The sequence below is a fragment of the Martes martes genome (assembly GCF_963455335.1).
Source record: "Martes martes genome assembly, chromosome: 1".
In the NCBI taxonomy this organism is placed as follows: Eukaryota; Metazoa; Chordata; class Mammalia; order Carnivora; family Mustelidae; genus Martes; species Martes martes.
In genome coordinates, this window is record NC_137888.1 from 61,412,678 (window position 1) to 61,436,376 (window position 23,699).

Here is a 23,699-nt window from a genome sequence, read left to right on the forward strand (position 1 = left end):
TGTGTGTGTGTATATATATATTTTATATGTATATGTGTGTATATGTATTTTCTTTTTCAGGCATCTCTGTTGTTTTTGGTTAGTCAGAGTGGCAAGGATTAACTCTCACACCATCTATAAGCTTCACACAACTGGAAAGCAGTTTTGTGTCCCAGATAACTCTAAGAAAACCCTCAGGTCTTCTATTAGTCTCTTAGGTGGGCAAGGCTGCCTGAGTAAAGGCAAAACACCAGGAGACAAGAAAATCGAGTCTCTTTTGCTGTGATGAGCTTTGGTGAGAAAGGACTGTTCTGCAGGAGCAAAGAACCCGGAGGTCCCTGGGGGTCTGTTTGTCTGTGGTGAGGTAGAATGGAGACATGTGGGTAGAGGGTGGGGCTGGGGACAAAATGAGGTGACGAGAGGGTGTGGGTAGTGTTTCCTGAAAATCCCAATAGAGAAGGAATGGGTGGTGGAAGGAACCAGGATAATAGCACGCAACTGGAAAGCTTTAAAATCTGTGGATTGGAAACCTCGGATGATAGGAATCTGTTTATGAATAAAGAACAACAATATATAGTAGCATAATTGATGATTTTGTTCAAGATTGGTAACTCCTCATTTCTCACTCACTCCCTCAAGATTCCCACCACCACCCTTTATTTGAATAGCAACCCAAACCTTGCACATAACGAGGGGAAATGGGAGCAGCGGGCAGGGAGGACACTTCAGGTATAAAGGACTGTGATTAATCTTCATTGCCGAGGGCTTGTGAAAGTGGCAGCCAGTCCTGGGGATTGGAATTCCCAACTCCCGAGACTTCCACAAGACAATTGTTGATCGTGTCTGTTTACTGTGGAAAGCTTTAGTTTACTGAGGAAATACTTCGGCACTGGCAGGAGGCTGATGGGAATATAATCATTCCAGCTCAGCTTTTCATCTTTAACAACCTGTGTCCTGACACCTGCTGGTTATGGCAGATTTGTGCCTTGTCACCATGTGTGTAATGTGCATGAGAAAACCAGTAACAAGGTTAATGCCACCCTTTCACAGAGAGAGTTTTGTTTGCTCTTGCTTTCTCTGATACTACTCTAATGCTCTTCGTCGTTACTCCCACCTTCCTTCCTCCACCCCCACCACCGTGTTCCCACCGGATCTCCTGAGAGTCGTTACTCCTCAGCCCATCAGCCAAAGTTAGTGGGTTTCCATGGTTACCAGGCAGCTGGTGTCTAGACACGGAAAGATGCCTTGCAATTGAGCTGCAAATCTAGCTTCTATCTTACACACCCCTATCTTCCCTCCTCCTCTTTCCTCCCATTTCCTCTTTATTTACAGCAGGCATTAATGCCAACACAGGATGGAAGTTCCTTTTGACAGGCCATTAGAGGAAGGAGGGGAAGAGAGAGAGGGTAGAAAAGCCAAACTAGCTGTCTTGTCCTATCAGTGAAGTGCAAAAACAACTGGGGTGGCAGACCCTGATCTGACTTCTCTTTCTTCTTCACAAAGGATTTTATTTAATTAAAATATTTTAAATTAGAAAACAGTGCCACTAGTCCATTGGGAGCCATGAGCATCTTTAAGAGCCCATAAAGGCATTTCAGGGTAGTCTTCAGCTGATGGCACTGAATTGAGGTAGAACCTTTCACCATCTCTGGACAATCAATGTAATTTCTCTTTCTCCGATGCTCGGGGGAATCATACATCCCTGGGTATTACCAGATGGAAAACTCCGGAGTGGGAAAGAGGCACATACAAGGAAGGGCTTTAACAGCGACACATCAGATCTGGAAGAGTCAAGTTTGATCTTCCCTATTTCTTCTGAGAATGAGGAAAGCCGCTCCTGGTAACTAGGAGCTGGCCTGGCACTCACAGACAGACCTTGGTATTCTGTTGACGTAACCAATTTTACAGAATGCCAATATCAGAGTTTGTGTGATGGCTCAAGACAAAAACAAGACCACAATAATCATGTCTGAATGCAGACTAATTAGGGGCATTGTCTAAACCATAAAATGGCCAAATATTTCCCTAGCTGGCTAATGTGAGGGCTGATACCCACCTCATTCCTTCCTTCCTTCTAGAAGATGGGGAAACATCTGTCCAGATGCCCAATCATAAAATGACCCCTGTTTCATGGGGTCTAGTTCAGACCAAAGCTCTGCTTCCTTGAAGCCAGCTCCAAACCCCCTAGCACGAGTCCAGATAAATCCCTTCTAACCCTGTCCTACTGTGATGTCTCATGGTTTCCCACTGTCTTTGTTCTCCCTTGGAGCAACATGTCAATAAATCCAACTTCATTCAACTACAGGTGTTCTTGGTAGTCCTTGGCTGGACGGTGCTGATAATCCATAGAATTTCTTTCTTTATTATAATTTATAGTTTAATTACTTCAGTCAAAAATCTTTTTCTCATTTTCTCCCACATCTTCTGACTATTTTCAGTGCTATCTTTATCCCCAAATTTATTACTACATCTCCCTGAGTTTACCAATTCTCCTTCTAAGATCTCATAATAATCTAACTTAGAAAACAAAATTAATTCCTAATTTATCTTTCCTATACCTAGTATTTTCTTGCTTTTTGTCTCAACATGAGACAAGATGACCCAGGCCCCTGGATGAGTTTAAAACCTCTCTACCCACATGAAAAAATGTTCAACGTCACTCAGCATCAGGGAAATACAAATCAAAACCATGACAAGTACCACCTCACACCAGTCAGAATGGCGAAAATATACAACTCAGGAAACAACAGATGTTGGCAAGGATGCAGAGAAAGGGGAACCCTGTTACACTGTTGCTGGGAATGCAAGCTTGTGTAGCCACTGTGGAAAACAGTATAGAGTTTCCTCAAAAAGTTGAAAATAGAGCTTATCCTACAACCCAGCAATTGTACTACTAGGTATTTATCCAAAAGATACAAAAATAGTGATTTGAAGGGGCACGCCCCCTCCCAATGTTAATAGCAGCAACGTCCATAACAGCAAGACTATGGAAAGATCCCAGATGTCCATCAAAAGATGAATGGATAAAGATGTGAGATATATATATATATATATATATATATATATAGATATTACTCAGCCATCAAAAAGAAGGAAATCCTGCCATTTGCAATGACATAAATGGGACTAAAGGGTATTATGCTAAGTGAAATAAGTCAGCCAGAGAAAGACAAATACCATATGATTTCACTCATATGCGGAATTTAAGAAACAAAACAGATGAACTTAGGAGAAGGAAAGGAAAAATAAAATAAGATAAAAACAGAGAGGGAGACAAACCATAAGAGACTTTTAACTATAGGAAACAAATTGGAGGGATGGGGTAACTGGGTGATAGACATTAAGAAGGGCATTTGTTGAAATGAGCACTGGTGTTATATGTAACTGATGAAATCACTAAATTCTACCCCTGAAACTAATAATACACTCTATGCTAACTAAATTGAATTTAAGTAAAATATTTTTTAAAAAGCCTCCCTACTACTCTTTGAAAATTTTGTAACCAGAAGCAGCAGTGATGGCAAGGACGTGGGTCAGATAGAGTGCAAACATCGAACATGTTTAAACAAAATTATAGTGAGACTATGACCAAAAAAAATTTTTATTTAATACATTCTTATTTAAAACAGGAGGAAAAACATGTCCCCTGTTTCAGACTCCATGATGTCAGATAGTTTGTTGGGGCAGGAACCATCTCTTCTCCCTTTCACATTATCATTTCCTGGCTTTAAGTAACTATTTTAGCTACCACTATCAGTGGTAGGGAAGATAATTTCAAGAGGGCCACCTTGGAAACAGAAAGACACTTGAGAGATGACTGCATTGGTTCAGACTTTAATATCTCCACTACTCCCTGAAATGCCAGCCTGGTAGACTGCCATATACCCTTCCAGGGCCTCAGTAATGATGTCACTTACATCATCTGTCTTTCAGGTTGAGTTCTATGCCTGGTTCTGGAATTGATGTCATTTTCATTCCTAGACTAGGTAAATTTAAAGAGCACTATACCCAATTAGCTTAGCATCAAGTCAAGTTTGCCCAAACACCAATAATTGGTCTCCTACTTAGGAACAGTTCCACTAACTAGACTTCTGCTTGGTTTGCTTTACCTAAGTCCCTGTCTCATTCATCTCATTTGTATTCTGGTTTCTTTGAGACTAAGGCTCTTCCGTATTCTCATCTATCCTCTTAGAGATGGGAAACTTGTTCTTGGATCCATGATCAGAGGGGCCCATTGCTGGCTAGTTGACTTCCCCGCATGTTCATGGTCTATCTATATTGGCCTCCAACACTTGTTGAGTACTTCTATTGTCGACCTCCTATTTGACTATTGCTTTTATCTGTATACTTCAGATATTGTGTTATTCTTAACCACATGTACTCCCTTCCATTGCTTACTACTGGCTCCTTGTCCAAGCAGTAGTAACATGACTAGTCTCTATTCCCTTTGAGTTTGACACATTTTTCCCAAAAAAGTATAAATACAGTTTTTGGTCTTATTTTTTCTTTCCATTTCACGGTCTCAATTGGAGAGAGATGTTGGGAGAAAGAAGAATCAACAGATATAAATAGGTCCATAAAAAGAGAAGATTTTAAGGAATGATAAGGCCAAACTGGTTACATTTGTAGTAATAGTGATTGTGTGATGTCCAGTATAGAATGAGATATAAGTTTGGAACCAGGAGTAGATCCAAGGACATAGAGAAATATTTGGCAGCAGAAATTGGAATTTAATGTATATGAGGTCATGTGTTATTAAAATTTTGTGATAAAGAAAGTAGTATGTTTTCAATGGTACATAAAGATTAGTAATATGATGGTTATGTTATAAATTGGGCATTTACCTGGTTATGAGGTTAGGGTTGAAGTCATTAGAATGTTTTCTGTTGCAGAGTCTACAGAAAAATGTAGAATTGATTCTTGAATTGCAGTCATGTTAGGGGACAGGGAATAAAAACTAGACCCATCATGGCAAGAGAATACCTAGGAAACAGCAGAAATAAATCTAGAACACAGTGTTCACTAAAGTTAAGAAAAAAGGAATGTTTTAAGAAACAAAAGTGTACCAACAAAGAGATTAGTGTATTTAAGCTGTTGCAGTAGATCCTCTAACTCCCAAGATCATAGTGGCTTGGTGGAGAGTAGTTTTCCCTTAGACTTACAGGGAGGAGTAGTCTAATCAAGTTACAGGTGGGGTGATTTACAACGTGGGTTGTTGTGCAGTCCGTGAAGTATAGTCGGTTAGCTGAACAGGATTTGTTTATCTCTGTGCGTAGCTTGTTTCAAAGAAACAAACAGCTAATCTCAGCTGCTCATGAGACAAAAAAGGGGCAGTTGGAGGGTCTGTGTCTGGCTTTGTCACCAGGTGCAGGCAAAGAGGGTGGGGAAGGACTATGGCCTTATTGCAGGTAAACAAGGGAATCACCCATGAATCTTCTGGGAATCATGAGAAAGTGTGTACAGCATATCATGGGGAGAAGGGTGTTTTGCAGTGGGCCATTTTCTGGATCACAAAAGGGTAGGGAGGCTTCAGAAAACAAAATGTTGGGGGAATTCCTTAACTGTCACTGTATTCTGGAGCATGAATCTCAAAGGTCAACACTGTCAAAAGAAGTCGTTGTCAAAAAAAGCTCCAGAGCAATGGTAAATGACAAAAGACCTTATGACTTAGAATATTTTTTTTTAGTGAACTTGAGGAGAGTACTGTCAGAAAAATGACAAAGTTAAAGTCAGCTTATAGAGAAATAAAAGATGATATGAAGAAATGATAGCATAACTAAAACTTGGCTTTTCATACAGTTTCATCAAGGAGGAAGAGAACAGGTTGGTAAACTTCTCGAACAAGGAGGCTGTTATCTCTTTGTTTTTGGAATGTCTTGTACATATACATATATATATATATATAATGTGCATATATATATATATATATTTACATATATATATTTTTGTTGCATGTTACTCTAGAATAGAAAGCTCCATGAAGGCTTAAGGGAGGTAGATTTTAACTGGATATCAGGAATAAGTTACTGTTAAAATTGGAATGGCCTGTTGAGGCAGAGGCTATCCATCTGCTAGGAGTGTTTTAGGGGATTCTTGTATTTAAGGTGAGGCGTTGCTGGAGGGTCTCCAAAGCCCCTTTCTACTCTACGTTTTCTATATGTATGTAGTCTTGATTACCTTCAAATAAGTAGGGTTTTGGAAGAAGGAAGAGAGTAGAAGGTAGATTTTAGACATAAGGTGTGCCTCGGAAAATGGCTTTCTTAGAGAAAAACACTGGGTGGAGAAAAGAGAGAAAGCCTTCGGTGGGATGAGTTTTCAAATGGGAGAATTATATGATGGCAGGACATATGATTGTATATCTATCCCAGGCAAACTGCAGGCTCACTGTGAATCTTTATTCTTTAACTGCTTCTTGTCCCAATGTCCTCAAATAGACAAAGCTATTACATTCTTTGCCACTCAGTGAAGAACTTTCAGCTCTGACTAAAGAGAGAAAAATCAGTACACATACAAATATTACTTTTTCGATATAGTTCTGGTTGTGTTCCAGTGAGTGCTATTGATTTTTAAAGCAATTTTTCACTCAAAGGCAGTGCCATAATTTGACAGGCCCCAGGAAGCCAACACACACAATGAGCGCAAAACAAATTGTCCCAGTAAGGGATGGGGATTGTATTTATTTACCCACATGCAAGCATATAACACAAACACCTTTTATTGGGCTTTCTTGTTACAATAATATTTTAAAAATTAATTTCAAAATTGAGTTAAACCTCTCAGTTGGTTTTTTAACACCACTTCCATTGGGAAGTGAAGGGGGTGGTAGGTGAGGGGATGACATGGATTTTCTTTTCCTCTTCAGGACATGGTAATGGTCTTTTACAGGTTCTTAGATAAGACAGCATTTGCAGTAATTTTAGCAATTCTAGATTTTACTGTCTGGTAACTCTTTAGTCATTTAGTTTATGAAACCTACCATAGTTGATGATAACTTTTCAGCCCATATTACTAATTTTAGAGGTCCCCATGTTTTTCCTCTCTGCATAGAGTATCTGCTTCGCCCCTCACAATTGGTACACAATTTCTTGAAGTTCCATACAACAGTAATCCTTAGTCCTGGTTCTGAAAACATCCACAGAGTATCTAAAAGTACTTCTGGTAGACCTTAAAGCAATTATATTGAGTTGCCTTTCCTTTCACAAAAGAGAAAAGGAATGGAGGTAGGGAGTGGTGAGGGGAGGTGAGAGAGAAAGGGGGAAGGGGGTAAAAGCAGATTTGGGAGGGGGCGGAGAAATGGATTTAGGGAGTGCATTTAGGACCACTGGGGAGAGATGCAAGTTAAAATCAAGCAGCGGAATCCACTCTTCCCCAAAGGCTGTGAGAGGTACTATGGTATTATGGCAGGGTCTGAATTCTAATTAGCTGTGTGACTTTGGGCAAGTCACAGAGACTCTCTCCATCGTCAGTTTTTGTCAGAGGGAATGAGGGACTGAGATCAGATAACCTCTGAGACCTCCTTCACCTTCCTCTATGCTGTAATTTTATGAACAGTTACAAGCTAACTCTATGACAATATATATATAGATTTTGTATTTTTGTCCTGAATTATGTGGTTTATCCACTTGCATTGATAAAATTAGCAACTGCCATGCCTTTAATTTTCTAAAGTTCTAAAGTATAGTTACAGCCATAAGGGAAAATTAAGCAACAAAGTTAAATAATGGTTTGGCTAATCTCAAGTACCACCCAAACACATCATAGCGAGTCAAAGCAAGGCACAAGCTGAATATGACTCATAAAAGTAGTGCTTTTGTTTAAAAATCTAAATGTCACCTAAGCAATAGATATTCACAAGTAGGAAAAATTTTAGGCAGCTATAGTCATTGTTGGAGTGACTCTGACAGAGCTACAATTATGTCTAGTTTTGGTTTCTGTATTTTAACCCTGGAGTCAGATAATCAAATCATTTAATCAAATATTAGATCTTGGGATTTGACAACCTAGGATCCGTTTTTGTTTTTAAAGTCAAATGTTGAAAATACAATCTTTGTAATAGGCATATTACCTCAGTCTGTGTTAAGACATTACAAATGATTAGTTGAATTTTTATTTTTTAAAAATTTTATTTATTTAAGCAATCTCTACAGCCAACATGGGGCTCAAACTCATGATCCTGAGATCAAGAGTTGTGTGCTCTTCTGACTGAGTTAGCCAAGCGCCCCTGATTAGCTGAATTTTTAAATGAAAACCGGTATAGCCCAGAAGAGTGTTCATTACATTTCTTAAGGTTTGACACACACAAATGATTCCACTTGCATAACTGATCACTAGATGAGATCTATGGTGACTATAAGAGAAATGCCTAAGGAAAAACAAACTTGAAAAGGCTGGTACAACGTCTAAGCAGCCTGTTTGAATGAAAATGAAAAGCTGTGAGAAAGAAAAGCTGAGAAGTAGACTCAATGAAAAATGACCAACAAATGATAAGCCGGTTTAATTTTTCCCATCTCCTAAGTAGGGATCTAAATAATTAATATCAAATACCTGAGGGTCTGATTTTTTTTAAAATTTATTAACTTTCTCCAGAATGCAGCAGGAGAAATTATAGATAAACTTCGGTGGGGGGAATGCTAGGTTAACCATATTTTAACAAGATTCCGTAAAGTACGGTATTTGCTTGCCTACAATTTTTAAAAGAGAATAGCCCTTCCTACTCCATCTTTATTTATCCTTTGAAGTCTGCTATAATTCCTTGCTTTAGGAGGTCCAGAAATGAGAGAATGTTGTACATAGGTAAGAAGAAAAACCCATCAGAACAGTTTCTACACAGCCCTCCCCCCCCAGGACTTATCCCCCAACATAGGCCCTATCCCCAAATGACTACAAGCCTTCCAGGAAATGAAAAGATCTTTCTCTTAATGAAGTTGAAAAATCTCACTATGTCTAACTGTATTCCTTACGGTTAAAGGACAAGAAATTTTAGGCTTCTTTCAAGTCTTGGATTTGGTGATTATTACCAAATGAGGAAATTTTTCTGAAAATTGGGTATGATGTCTTGTGCCGGGAGAATTGCCATCCCCTCTGTAAGTTGCCTACTGGAGGCAAGATTTACTACACATTGTGGGATGGAGATGACTTAGTTCTTCTTCAATGCAGTAAACTTTTGCTACAAAATTTATGGAATCAAATGAGCGAAAGCCAAAGATAAGGTTATTTCCTTTTGAAATCAATTAGCTGCTATTCTTGAGTATGAAATGGGGAGATTGTTCTGTTTTTAAGCAGAGGCAATAGCGGAGAAGTTCCTGACTTTTGAAACATTACTATCTAGCAGCCTTGATTCTTTCATCATTCATCATAGAATCATGGCCTTCAAGTTTGGTCAGTTGTCATCTTTGTTGTTGTAATCATTTCAGGACTTTGGCCCTTGACTTCAAAGTCTTTTTTCAAAGAATTTTTTTTTTTCCACTCTACCAGCAAAAAACTTTATGAGTCACAGACTTTTCCTTCCCTTTCTTGGGTTATTTGGAAAAAAAAAAAAAATTTGATCTGTGTACTAAGATCGGATAAGCATGAATTAGTGAAGAGAGACGGTAACTCTCATTTCTTAGGCATGTAGGTAAGCAAGGTAGCGGCAGCCTTGTTTGATCTCATTTAATGCTCATCACAAGTCTATGAGAGAGGTATTACTATTATTTCCACTGATGAGAAAATAGAAAAGCCAAGGAAGATGCATATTGAATACCTATATGTGAAACCCCTTAATATGCTGCTTGACACATAGTAAACCTTAAGCCAATGTTAGTTCCTGTTCAGTCACTAGTAATAATAGTCAACACTTATTGGGCACTTACCGATATATGACATTCATTGTTAAATACCTTAAATAATTAACATATTTAAATCTTATAACAATCCTGTAAGGAGGATAACAATACTAGCACCAATTACAGATAAGGAAAATGAGGCTAGAGGAGGTGAAGTAACTCACTTAAAGTCAGGGTAAGTGTCAGAGAGAGAATTTAAATGCAAATATCTGACTCTAGAACCAGATTTCTTATTCACTACTCTACGCCATCATCTAAAAATAGTTATGCTTTTAGTACATATGCATTTTTTACATTTGGGTTTTTTTTAACATGAGTAATTTGTTATAAAATTAGAAGATAAACATAAAATTAAAGCTAACAAAAAAAAAAAAAGGAGGAGGACGATGGGATAATGCTTTCCTTGGCTCTGAGCCAGGATAATGTTGAGGTTCTTTTTCATAATCCAATGTTTTGAAATTCAGACAGGACCCTGCAATTCAAACATTACAGGTCCAGAGTTTTCTGCTTGAGGCAAGACAGCCAGCCAGGAGATCGCAAGGGTTAACATGTCACAAAGCATTCTTAGGATTTTCCTTTTTTCCATATTTTCTTTCCCCTATAAGTATTAAATGTGTATCTTGTGATAATTATGATACTAAAAGTTGGGGTTAATGTAAAAGAATTGATTCACTAAAACGTATATATGTGCCAGGTACTTTTCTAGGCATGTAGGACTTATTAGTGAATAAAATAAATTAAAAAAAAAAAATCTCTGCCTGAGGATCATAACAGAGGAACTGGTCTGCAGGATCATGGATGACTTTCTTGAGAAGTTAGCCTGGATGCTAAAACCTAAAAAAACCGAGTGGTGTGGGTTGATGGGAGTGGTCTTCTCTGATGAAGGGAAGTCCTTTATTATTTACTTTGTTTATAATTGTCAGAACATGGTTTTGATAAAAGGTAGACCAACTTAAAAAAAAAATCTCTGCCTTTGTGAAGTTTAAATTCTAGCAAATGTATCCTTTTCCTTTGAAAAGTTAGTTCACAGTCAAGAAGACTTAAAGGATACCACAAACTGATATATAATGCAAGCAATATGGTTTCCGTAGAAATAAAGAGAAGGAACTGACTAATTATGCCTAGGATTGTTTTGGAGGTGGGGAAACAACATTTGAGCTATGTCCTGAGGGAAAATTAAGCAGCAAACTTTGATTCAAATCTTGAGGACTTGGCTGTGCACACTGACTGAGGTAACTGGCCTGCCTTGCAACTCCAGTCCTTACTTTTTTTTTTTTTTTTTAAGATTTTATTTACTTATTTGACAGAGAGAGATCACAAGTAGGCAGAGAGGCAGGCAGAGAGAGAGGAGGAAGCAGGATCCCCGCTGAGCAGAGAGCCCGATGCGGGGCTCGATCCCAGGACCCCGGGATCATGACCTGAGCCGAAGGCAGAGGCTTTAACCCACTGAGCCACCCAGGTGCTCCTCCAGTCCTTACTTTTTAGCTAAAGGAGTAACTTTGGTCCCATTCTATAAAATCTGAACCTGAGATGCGACTGTTGTGTGAATACTTTGTTGGCAGAAATCTGGAAGGGAGCGAGAAAGAGGAGAGAGGAAGGGAAGAAGACAGTCAAAGATGTGGGTTCATGAAAAGAGAAGTCTCAACCTGATCCCACGGAGAGCTCTGAAGTACAAACTGTACCACAGCCAGACTGTTTTGCCCAAAAACAAGGGCACAGAGTCATGGGGAGCAAATGGGGCATCACCTTTCAGGCACTTCATACCCCTACTCAAGGGAGAAGAGTGGGTCATTGGCAGCCAACACCCCCAGCAGCTGGGAGATGGCAAAGGGGATCTGAGAGGGCACCAACAGCGTCTGTGACAAGGAGCGTAGGACATCTGGAAGGCCTAAGTAGGGGTATAGAGATGTAGCAAAAACTTGAATGGCAAGCAAAGGGAGAGATAACACTGTGAATTAATTTTTTGCTACCTCTTTTTGCTTTGGTAGGCCATTTGTAAAATCTGAAACAGGCATTGCTTATTTTTTACTTCATTCACTAAAAAAATCTTGAAATATGAATACAGATGGTCCCCGACTTACGTTGATTTGGCTTACGATTTCTTACTTTATAATGGTGTGAAAGTGATACACATTCAGTAGAAACCATACTTTGAAGTTAGATCTTTCCTCAGGCTAGCAGTATGTGGTACGATCCTCTCTCGTGATGCTGGGCGGTAGCAGCGATCTGAAGCTCAGGCAGCCAGGAGATCGCAAGGGTTAACAACAGATACACTTCCCACCACTCTGGACCCACACAGCTGTTCTGTTTTTCACTTTCAGTACAGCATTCAGTAAATTACATGAGATATCCAACACTTTATTATAAAGTAGGCTTTTTGTGAGATGATTTTGGCCAGCTGTAGGCCAGTGTAAATGTTCTGAGCCTGTTTTAGATAGGCGAGGCTAATTAAGGATGTTCAATAGGTTAGGTGTATTTAAGGATTTTATTTTTATTTATTTATTTGACAGAGGGAGATCACAAGTAGGCAGAGAGGCAGGCAGAGAGAGAGGAAGGGAAGCAGGCTCCCTGCTAAGCAGAGAGCCCAATGCAGGGCTCAATCCCAGGACCCAGAGATCATGACCTGAGCCGAAGGCAGAGGCTTAACCCACTGAGCCACCCAGGTGCCCCAGGTTAGGTGTATTTAAATACATTTTTTACTTATGATACTTTCTTTTTTTTTAATTAATTTATTTATTTTAGAGAGAGAGAGAGAGTACCTACACAAGTGAGCAGAAGGAGGGGCAGAGGGAGAGGGAGACACTTCCTCTACTGAGCATGGAACCCTGCTTAGGGCTTGGTCCCCAGGACCCTGAGATCATGACCTGAGCCAAAATCAAGATCTGGCTGCCTAACTGACTGAGCCACCCAGGCAAGCCTGACTTATGATACTCTCAAATTACAATGGGGTTCTGGGGACACAACCCCATTGTAAGTCGAAAACTGTAATTTAAGATTAGCAAAATGGAAGAGGCATTATTCTTCAGTACTCCTGATTTAAAGTTGGTTCTTGAAGACAAATATGACTTTTATTCTGATTAAAGGGAACCTCTTTCATTTTGAAATCAGATCCCACAAATATATCTTCTTAGTACAATTAAAAAGTCTTACTCTAGATACCCTGCCTCCTTTTATTTTTCCAGTGAGAGTGTTTTAAAAATTTTGTATGCCTTTTGACCACCACTGGTTTTACCAGCGGCCAGATTTTTCACATTAATGTTATCTGCCTGGATAACAGGCAATTGAATTTGTAAATGCTAGCGACACACAACTAAACCTTTTTCCCAGCTAGGATGCTCCTCACCTGGGATACTGTGAAGTGAAAAGGGGCAGTAGAGAGTTGAACTCTTATCAGATGGAATTTTGAACTACTTAAAAAATATATGGTTTTACAGAAGAGAGAAAACAAACTCAGTTTCTAGGCTAACCTGTTTCTGATCATCACTATTAGGAGCACTCAATAGCACAACATCCACTTTTCCATCCCTAACCTGGCCCTTCTCCAAATTTCTCAGTGTCATAGGAGCCATCATTGTTTGTGCTGACTCCCCATCTTCTACTCCTCCCTCAGACTAATGGTCTAACAGAAAAGAGTGTCTCACTGGATCTCCAGATTCAGTGCCAGCTCAGCACATAGGTTAGCTAAGGGGAAGAATGAAGGGGTGAATCTACCTGATGTTATGCTAGAGTGAAAATCCCCCCAATTTTTGTTTTCATTTTTAACCTTTAAAAGTTGACTCATTCATTGTGAAAACAGTAAGAAATAATGTTAACACTGTTTCATTTTATATATTTATTCCATCTTGTCCCAGAAATGACTAAGGGCAACTATGCAAGCCACATAAATTACAATTTAAAAAAAAATCTTTCTGCATGTTCCTAATGGGGGAAGAAGATAGAGCATTAATTTTGATTGTCTGGCAGACATTTTATAGAGAAAATGTTTAAGAAGTTTTCAAGTTTTCAAACATACAAGTCAACTTGTATGTTCTTTGACTTTTGTTTTAAATTTTTTCAAAAAAGTTTCTGGGTCGTTTTTCTTTCAGGAAAGAAGGATGGAAGGGAGGGAGAGAAGGAAGGAAGGAAGGAAAATGAAAGGAAGACAGGCTAAGAAAAATAACTTTTGTTCCAAATGTTAAATGTCTTTGATTCTTTCCCAACTTCTATAACTAAATAGCTATTTAAATAATCCGTCACTTGTATACTTATTTTCTGGTCAGAGTCATAGACTACAGGAACATCCTAGGGGAGAATTTTCTTAATCTTTTTTCTGGGAAAGAAGTTTTTTATCCTTTTGGGAAATTTTTCCCTCCTCCTGGGATAAGAATGTTAAACTTGATGGGTGTTTTTCACCCAAATCTCACAGCTTGGATTAAAGTCTCAACATACTGCATTCTACCCTTTAAATTTTATAAAGCCCTCTCACATGCCTTCTTTCAACTTCTAAACAACCTGCAATAAGGTGGTGGAGCCAATATTATTTGTATTTTTTATAGATTAGGGAACTGAGACAAAGAGAGAAAAAGTAACTTCTCTGAGATCATATGGCTTCTTGGAGCAAAGTCAAGGTTGGAATACAAATCAGCTTGGTCCTAGGCCTAAACTTTTGAGACACGTAAACATGTGTATGTATGTGTCAGGTATCACTGGGACCCCACCACCATGGTGCCTTTGAGTTTTCTCCTTGGTTAAATTTTTGTTTGTTATTCTTTGAAACCCTCAAGTGAATAGTATAAGCAATAGGACTATCCTCTTTTTCATAAAGTGTCAAAAAACAAGAGGTGGGGGCATAGGTAATATTTGCACCATTCTGCTGACAATGGTGTATACTGGCTCCGTGCTTTGAAAGGAATTTAAACTGTAAAATATAGTTTTAAAAAAGTTGTTCAAAATATGGATGCCAGTGACCATCCATTCAAAGCCACGATCCTAGGCTCGAGATTTACATCTGGTCCACAGCTCTTGCTCTTAGCGAGACCATGTGAACGACAAAGGGATGTATGCGAGTTAGCTACAGAACGCTTTTTTTAATTACTTTCCTTTGAGCCTTCGAGGTGATAATGTTTAATATTCAAGAAAAGTGAAAATAAAAAGGGAAAGCAAACACGGCAGCCCAGTGTGATTGGTAGAGTAATTGTGGGCATGGCCCCAGGATGATAGCAGCTTCTATTTAATCAATGTTGACAAGGCTGGGGAGAGCTGGGCAGGTCCCAAGAGATAATGTTTTACTCGGAAATCCACTCAACCTAATTTCAGTAATGTAGGGCTGTGGAGGGGCCTGGAGCCGAGCCAGTAAACAGGGCCATTAGAGCTGAGGGTAGGCGATGGCAGCTGGGAACACCGCCATCCCTCTAGCAACTCTGCAGCCTGCAGCCGGCCGCCCGACAGCACGTGAGCAGAGGTTGCTGCATATGCTCCTGCTGTTTGCTCACCAACAGAATGCAGACGTGCTACTCTCACCCTTTCTAGGAATGAACGGGCTGCTAAAGTCAAGAGTGTCTTTTAGACTGGATTTCGATAAAGATCAGAAAACCAGTTGGGCATGTGTCTTTCAAGGACTACTGTGACATCATCCACGTGGGTCCCCCTTACTCTTTTAAGGCCACCACCACACTGTTTCAAGAGCATACAGAAATGACTTCCCTCTTTCTTGCTGTTTTAATGTGGTCTTGATCTTTCCCAGGAATGGAGGTTATGAATCAAGAATGTGAAAACTGTCGGGGTTTTCCATATTTTGAAACTTAGGTGACTTATTAAAAATACTCGACTTCGCAAATCCAGGAGAAATTATGCCCCTTTGGGCTGAGTTCTTCTTGTCCAGTTACAACTTTCTCCTTTACCACTCCTTCTGCAACAAACGATACACATGAGAGTAATTACTGTCGTGGAAATATGCTAGTGATTACTAGCATATGAATCTCAGGAAGGTAGAGATTCTTACTTGGTGTTTTCATTGCTGTAGCGCCACTGCTGTATTTGCAATGCGTGGAATAGTGTGTGACACATAGTGAGGCTCGGGACCTTTCACCGAATAAATGATTGAATGAAAACATTTTTTTCTTCCCTTTTTTAGTGTCTCCAACTCTAGAACATTAAGAATACATGACTCTACTGTCCGTGATGTAATTTTCCTCTTAACACAGAGATGGTAAAATTCATGGAGACCCCTAATGAACATATCATTTCTAAGAGGTCTTTGAGTTTGAAAAGTAATGGTTTTGGGGCTCCTGGGTGGCTCAGTGGGTTAAGCCTCTGCCTTTGGCCCAGGTCATGATCTCAGGATCCTAGGATGGAGGCCTGCATGGGGCTCTCTGCTCAGCAGGGAGCCTGCTTCCCCCTCTCTCTCTGCCTGCTGTTCTGCCTACTTGTGATCTATCAAATAAATAAATAAAATCTTAAAAAAAAAAAAGGTAATGGTTTTGTCAAGGCTAAAATGGCAATGCCAGAGAAGGTTACAGTTCTTTACCAGATGCGAATGTCATCTGTTCAAATTGACTACGTGTAATTTTTGAGAATTTAAATAGTTAATATATTTAATACCAATAATTATAAAAAATTTTCCAGTTTCATTTTTTTTTAAACAACTTTTTCCCCCTTTAGACCAGACTGCTAAAATGCATCATCAATTTTTGGTTTGGTTTTTTTTTTTTGTTTGCTTTGGGGGGGATACATTCTGCCTTATTATAAAACTGAATTTATGGGGTTGATTTCCCTCGGTGAAGACTGATTTGGGGGAAGAAGCCATTGTTAGGTAGAAAATAGTCATGTCTGTTACTGAGAATAAGTTACTGGTCACCTGAAATGCCTGTGATTCCTGTGAATGACCTGTAATTCCTTTAATCTTGTTTTTCCTGTAATGTCTTAACCATAGTATTAGGTTTCCATGTTTAATATGAGCAAAAATACTCTTCAGAGCCAACCCAAAAGAGAGAAACCATTTTCTATCCTTTAACTCACTGGATTTCAACAATCATATGAGCAACTCCAAGCTTTCCTTGTTTGCTAGCCCTGGGCCCATTTACTTCCACTTGCTTGTTCTGTGTCGCCGGGTACAATTGTTTGCCTCCGCAGCCTCTTCTCAAGCAGTAACTGTCTCAGAGGGAGGTTGATCCTCTAGATGGGGAATGTGATTATTTACCCTAATTGGATCATGATAATTGGAGTGACCAGCTGGCCTCAGCCATTCATCTATCTCTGACACTCACCATGGTGATCAAAGTTTTTGCACAAAATACTAAAGATTACATATTAACTCATCTCTAGCATTTACAATTATGTAATTAGTGCCAGAGAGTGCCAAGACCAGATTTCATATTGTTCAAGACTAATCAAGATTCTTCCCTGCATTCTGAGCTGCTTTTATTAAGGCCAGTTTTTGGACTTTGTAGGCTGCAGGCGTAGGTACCCGTGGACCCCCCACTCTGGTTTCCACTCTGAGCCCACCCATCCTTTTGGGTAAAGATAAGGGTGGTGGAGGCAATCTAAAATAGAAGCTGCCTAGATGTCTCTGTCCTAGTTTGAAATTTGCTGCTTGCCATTGACAAACAGTCCACCCTTAGGTAAGCTGCTTCATTTCCCGGTACCTCAGCTTCCCCAGCTGTAGAATGGGATGATTAAAGAGCTGCAGTGATTCAATGGCATGACACACCTACAGAACTGCTTTGAGTGAGCATATAGTAAGTGCTCAACTATGTTAGCTACAGCTAAACACTTGATACAATGGGTCAGTAAAGTCATAATTTGTATTTCTTTCCAGGTGGTGAGGTTGTTGAATAGAACATGTAAGAAACTGTAGATACACAAGTATATGGTCAACATGATTTATTAACTACAGTGATTTGTTTAGAGTTGGTATCGGAAGGAGAAGGAACAAGTTCACAATATCCAGAAGTTCTCCTGGCATTCAGGCTCAAATGGACCCATTTATGCATAGCTTGGATTCTGTTTCCAATAATTTCCCTTTTGTCCAAAGTTAAAATCTTGCCCAAACTCATACACAGTCTCCTATAAAGTGAATCTAGCTACAGCAGGCCTGTTCTCCACATCTGATTACCATTTCCTTTATTTGGGTATAGGTTTATTTTGGTTTGTTTGTTTCTGTTTTTGCGTAGGTCCTAAAAAATATTATTATGAGTTCTTAGCTTGCCTTACTTTTGTGGTTGTAGAAGATTCTTAATTTAGATTGTTTCCTTCCTCCATATTTTTCTCCCCATAATTTCCTTCTGGCCTATATAAATTTCTCTGAATCCACTGACTTGACACATTTTATTTCTACCAGCTAGTCATCCCTTCTAACACAAAGATGACCCCTTTTTTCATTATTCAGTAATATCAAGTAAATAGAAAAACCTTCTCATCTCATATAAAATATAATGTATATATGATTGTATGTATTCAGTTAAATTAAGTTCCAGCTAACCGACTGACATGTTCCCTTTTGTAGTCAAATAATTGAACTTCATCAGTTTTAATTTTATGGTTTTTATTTTAAATTTTGGAGCCAATAATTCGTTTTTAATCTCCGAAATTTCGTAGGTCACTAAAAGCCTGTGGATCCTAGCTACTCATTTCTAAGGCTGAATTGATAAAACTGATTTGATCTTGGCCTCCTCTGTCAAGTTTGGCTGCCTAATATAATGGGGAAACCAAGATTAGTAGAACTTCTAGGCTTTAGTCCTGGGTAGGCTATGAGAAAAACATAGGATTATGGTTCTGGGGAAATACCTGGACTTCTGTTTCCTCACCTATAAAATGAGGATGTCCATTCATTCTGTCATTCAAAAAATGTTTACTGAGAGCCCTTTCTGCACTAGGTTCTGTGCTAGACACAGAGGAGTTCAAAGTTGAGCAAAATGATATCGTTGCTAGCCTTGAAGAGTTGTGTGTGGTGACTAGATGTTCTTTGAGGCCCCTCTCCCTGCCAGCTCTGTGATTATGGATTTTATTGTCTGTTAAAGGTGTATTGTTGAAAGGCTTAAGTGAGAGCAAGAGTATTTGCTGTTTTTTTCACCTCTTCCTCTCAACATCTAGAAGAATGTATGACCCATTGCAGGTATTCAAAAACAAGTTACTGAACAAGTAAAGGAATAAATAATTATATTTCAAACACTTTGAAGATTTGGGAAGAAAGAACATGTAGATATCGAAGCTCTTTTAGTAGTGGGTGGACAACAGCCCTTGCTGTCACCATAAACAGATGGATGCCACTTTCACCCTCTCTCCCAGGCCAGGGCAAAGGGTGACAGGAGAAAGTATGGGAATTGAGGAGGATTTAACCTGATTCCACTCCAACAGAGGACAGAAAGTATGGGTGCTTCTCAGGATTCCTTGAATCTTTGTTCTTTTGTTTTCCCTTTTGGAATGTTGTTTCCTTATTCTACAAACAGACAGTACTTCTCACCTTCCCTCTCCTGCTTCTACCTTTCCTCTCAAGTTCCGTAATCTCACTCAAAATGACCTCATAGCTCCAAGTTTTTATTTTAGAAAGAAAGGCTTAACGTGTTGTCTTCTTCATACAACTGAACCTTCTATATGCTTCTAGCCACTTTAAATCAATATTCTGTGTCTTCTGAGGTTGGAAGAGGGCATTAAATACATTGTTCTCTGGGTGGTAAGGATAATGAACCACTTTGGGCATACCTGTGGTATCCAAAGCTTTGGGCAGCGCCGGGGAACAAAGCAAATTCTCTAAAAGAATTCCAAATTGCTATAAATGAACCTCATGGAAAGAAACCTGAAAACTTTCTTCCAGCAGAAAATCAGCTGATTCATTAGTGTACCGAAGTTCTGTAATCCATGGAAAACAATGCTGGTACATAGAGTATCACGAAGATCAGAACTGAGTTAGTCTTCATACAAAAATTTTCCTGGAAGATATGATTGGTATGCTGATAATGTTCAACTTAGAAGGTTATAGCCTTAAAATATCTTTATGAGTAATGGTAGGTAGACTTAAAACTGTAATAATTACATTTTGGAAATAACTTATGGTCAATGACAAATCCCCAAAATAAATCAGACTTAAAAATTGTGGTTAAAAAATGAGTTATTATAGGGGCGCCTGAGTGACTCAGTCGGTTAAGTGTCATTCTCTTGATTTTGACTCAGGTAATGATCTTAGAGTCCTGGGATTGAGCCCCACGTTGGGCTTCCCACTCAGTGGGGAGTCTGCTTGTCTCCCTCTCCCTCTGCCCCTACCCCTCAATTGCATTTTCTCTCTCTCAAATAAATAAATAAATCTTTAAAAAAAATGAGTCATTGTAACATTAAAATAATCCATCATAGCTGCTACCTTATTTAACAGACCAGCCTTATTTGATTCTAAAAATCAAATCTATTTTCAAGGAGGGAAACATTTTCTGCTACTGAAGGATTTAAAAGAATATTATTAGATGCTTGTTGCAAAGAACGAGTTTCAAAAACATATTTCCAATGACGGTCTTATTTGGATGTGGACGTTGAGCTTTATCTAAATATAAATATATAGCTGAATGATTTGAAAGAGACGTACATTTATATGAACTCTTCTAATGGTCTCCTATAAGGCTCCGATTTCTCTAATCTCAACATTTCTCAGTTTTTAGTAAGGCTGCTTGTGAAGTTGATCCTTGGCCAGCATCTAGCAACTCGGATTTTGAGAGAGTTCTCACCATTCCCTAAGAGGCTTTACTGTGCCTAACTCTTTTTGCAAACAGTGCGGTTTATGCTGGGCATTTGTTTTCCTTCTTGGAGTCTGGATTTGGTACATGCTAGGTAGAGGGTACCCACATGACCAGCCTCCTGTAAGAACTCGGCATTTTAAGCTCAGGAGAGCTTCCCTAGTCGATGACATTTCATACATGTCACAGTTCATTGCTGGAGGAATTAAGCACATCCTGGATTACCCCTATCCAAGGGAAAGGACTCTTGGAAACTTGTGCATAGTTTTCTCCAAACTTCACCCCGTGCAACTTTTCCCTTTGCTGATTTTGTTTTATATCCTTCACTGTAGTAAGTTATAACCATGAATAGGACTATATACTGAGTCTTGTGAGTCCTTCTATCAAATTATTGAGCCTGGGGGTAGTCTGAAGGACACCCAGCACAGGGAGTTTAGGTTGCTAACACAGGTGATTATGAAGCAAAGGAATTCTCTTTCCACTCGCTGGCGTATTAGTAAACTGACTGTAATATGAAATCGGTTGACTGACTTTGTCAGGAAACCAGGCAGAAGAGTTAGAAAATTTGCTCCTTTCTTTTTTATTTTTAAGATTTTATTTATTTATTTGACAAACAGAGATCACAAGAAGGCAGAGAGGCAGGCAGAGAGAGAGAGAGGGAAGCAGGCTTGCGGCTGAGCAGAGAGCCCGATGTAGGGCTCGATCCCAGGACCCTGAGATCATGACCTGAGTTGAAAGCAGAGGCTTAATCCACTGAGCCACCCAGGTGCCCCCCAAATTTGCTTATTTCCTGAGGAAAAATTATCCTCCAAAAAGATGCAGGCTTCCTCGCTAAGCAAAGCAAGCACCTTGCCTTATGGATAAGTATATTCAGTTGGAATGCTCTTTACTGCAAGAAACTAGAAACTACTATGGTTTAGTTTAGAGCTTAGCTATTTTTCTCATAATAATAATAATAAGTCTGAGGAAAAGATGTGTAGGAGTGATAGGTCACTCAGTGATAGTTTTTCCCCCCATCTTCCTGCCCCATCATTCTTAGTGTATAGTTTTTGTCTTCATGATTATGAGATAGCTGCCACACTACCCGGCGCTGATCGGTATTTGTGTCATCAGGAAGAGCAGAAAGTAAAGGGTAACCACATCCTCTGGGATCCTCCCTAAGGAATTCTGTCTCTATATAATTGGCCATCACTGTGCTAAATGGACACCCTAGCTTCAGGGGGATCTGAAAATTCAAGTATTTTACTTCCCATCCTTTATAACACCACAAATAAGAGGCGAGAGAGTTGGGATGACTGTCAATGATCCACAAAAACTCTGTCACAATTAGCCTGACATTGATGGAGAAGAGATACAAGATTGTTGTCAATTCCTTATTTGAAGAGACTACATATGGATATCTTGATTGCAAGGCTGAGAGATTAAAGCCCACGGTAATTTCTGTTCAGTGGCTCCTTCCCCCAATACATAACTTTGTTCCTGAGCTCATCCGTACTAGTCACTGAATAGCCTCCTGGAGGTACCATCTTCTGGACTTGGACATTATATTACTGGGGTAGCAAAATCTCTTTTTATCTTAGATCTCTTATGAAATGGTATGAAAAGGAGAAATGCATTGCATTATCATATGAACAGATGAGACAAAATACTAACCCCCTCTTCCCCCTCCCCACCTTGTTTTCTTCCTCAGAAGCTGTAGATGAAACCAAACCTAAGGAAAGTGCCCGGCAGGATGAGGGTAAAGGAGAAGAACGTGAGGCGGACCAAGAACATGCCTGAACTTTAAGAAATGGCTTTCCACGTCCCCACCCTCCCCTCTCCTGAGCCCTGTCTCTCCCCACCCTCTTCTCAACTCCACTCTGAAGTTTCCCTTCCTGTCCTGCTCACATCCGTGAGTCTGTCCTCTCCTACCCACTAGCCCTCTTTCTCTCTGTGTGGCAAACATTTAAAAAAAAAAAAAAAGCAGGAAAGATCCCAAGTCAAACAGTGTGGCTTAAACATTTTTTGTTTCTTGGTGTTGTTATGGCGAGTTTTTGGTAATGATGATCCAATCATTTTGGGAAATTCTTGCACTGTATCCAAGTTTTTTGATCTGGTGCGTGTGGCCCTGTGGGAGTCCACTTTCCTCTCTATCTCTCTCTGTTCCAAGTGTGTGTGCAATGTTCCGTTCATCTGAGGAGTCCAAAATATCGAGTGAATTCAAAACCATTTTTCTTTTCCTCCTTTAAATGTGATGGAATGAACAAAAAGGAAAAAAAATCAAAAACCCAGTTTGTTTTGAAAATAAATAAATAAACAAATAAATAAATAAAGCAAATGTGCCAATTAGCGTAACTTGCGGCTCTAAGGCTCCTTTTTCAATCTGAATATTAATAAATCATGAGAGTAAGCAAACTCCAGTGGCTCTGTGTTTCTGTTCCACCTTCTCCTTAGTTGGTTTGACATATTGGTGCCTCACATTTTATCTTCTTTCTGGTCGCCCAGTCTGACATCAATGACCCTGATAAGGAAAAGATGGACGAAGCCTAAGACTCTGGTCAGGACCAATCGCTTTGGTCCTTGATGGGATTGTTCGGGGCTGTATTAGTTTGCTAGGGCACTATAACAAAGTACCCCAGCCTGGGTAGCCTAATCAACATAAATTTATTTTCTCACAGTTTGGAGACTGGAAGTCCAAAATCAAGGTCTTGGCAGGGTGGGTTCCTTCTGAGGGTGAGGAGGGAAAGATGTTTCAGGCCTCTCTCCTCAACATATACATGGCCATCTTCTTCCAGTGTCTCTTCGCATCACTAGTGGGTATCTCTATGGGCACATTACCCTTTTTTAAGGACACCAGCCTTATTGGATTAGGGCCCACCCTAATGACCTCATCTTAACTTTATTAACCCCTGTCAAGACCCTATCTCCAAATAAGGTCACATGTGCATTTGGGGAGGAGGGGCACAATTCAACCCATAATAGGCACTAAGGTTTGCTTCTACTCAAATCACCTTAGAGTATTTTCATGACTCTGGAGAAGTATCCAGTAGAAGGTTATTCTAGGTTTTGCTAAGTTGAAGATTATAGAGACAGATATAACTCTTAGAAAACTCCTGACTTTTGTTTAGATGAGTTATTTTAATCCAAGTATTGACGTAGCACATTGTATCTTTTTCAGCTTCAATAAGTTAATACTTCCGTTGGACTTATCCCCTCCCAA

General features: G+C 39.5%; 1 protein-coding gene across 1 annotated transcript in view; it reads left to right on the forward strand.

Annotated features, from left to right (window-relative positions):
• GAP43 (growth associated protein 43) overlaps positions 1–22,780 on the forward strand; it is a 101,020-nt gene extending 78,240 nt beyond the window's left edge. Inside the window, exon 3 of the mRNA XM_080815626.1 lies at positions 22,191–22,780. Coding sequence (XP_080671752.1) covers positions 22,191–22,279 — 89 coding nt within the window. The 3' untranslated portion in view covers positions 22,280–22,780. The remainder of the gene's footprint in view (positions 1–22,190) is intronic.
• The last annotated feature ends 919 nt before the right edge of the window (positions 22,781–23,699 follow it).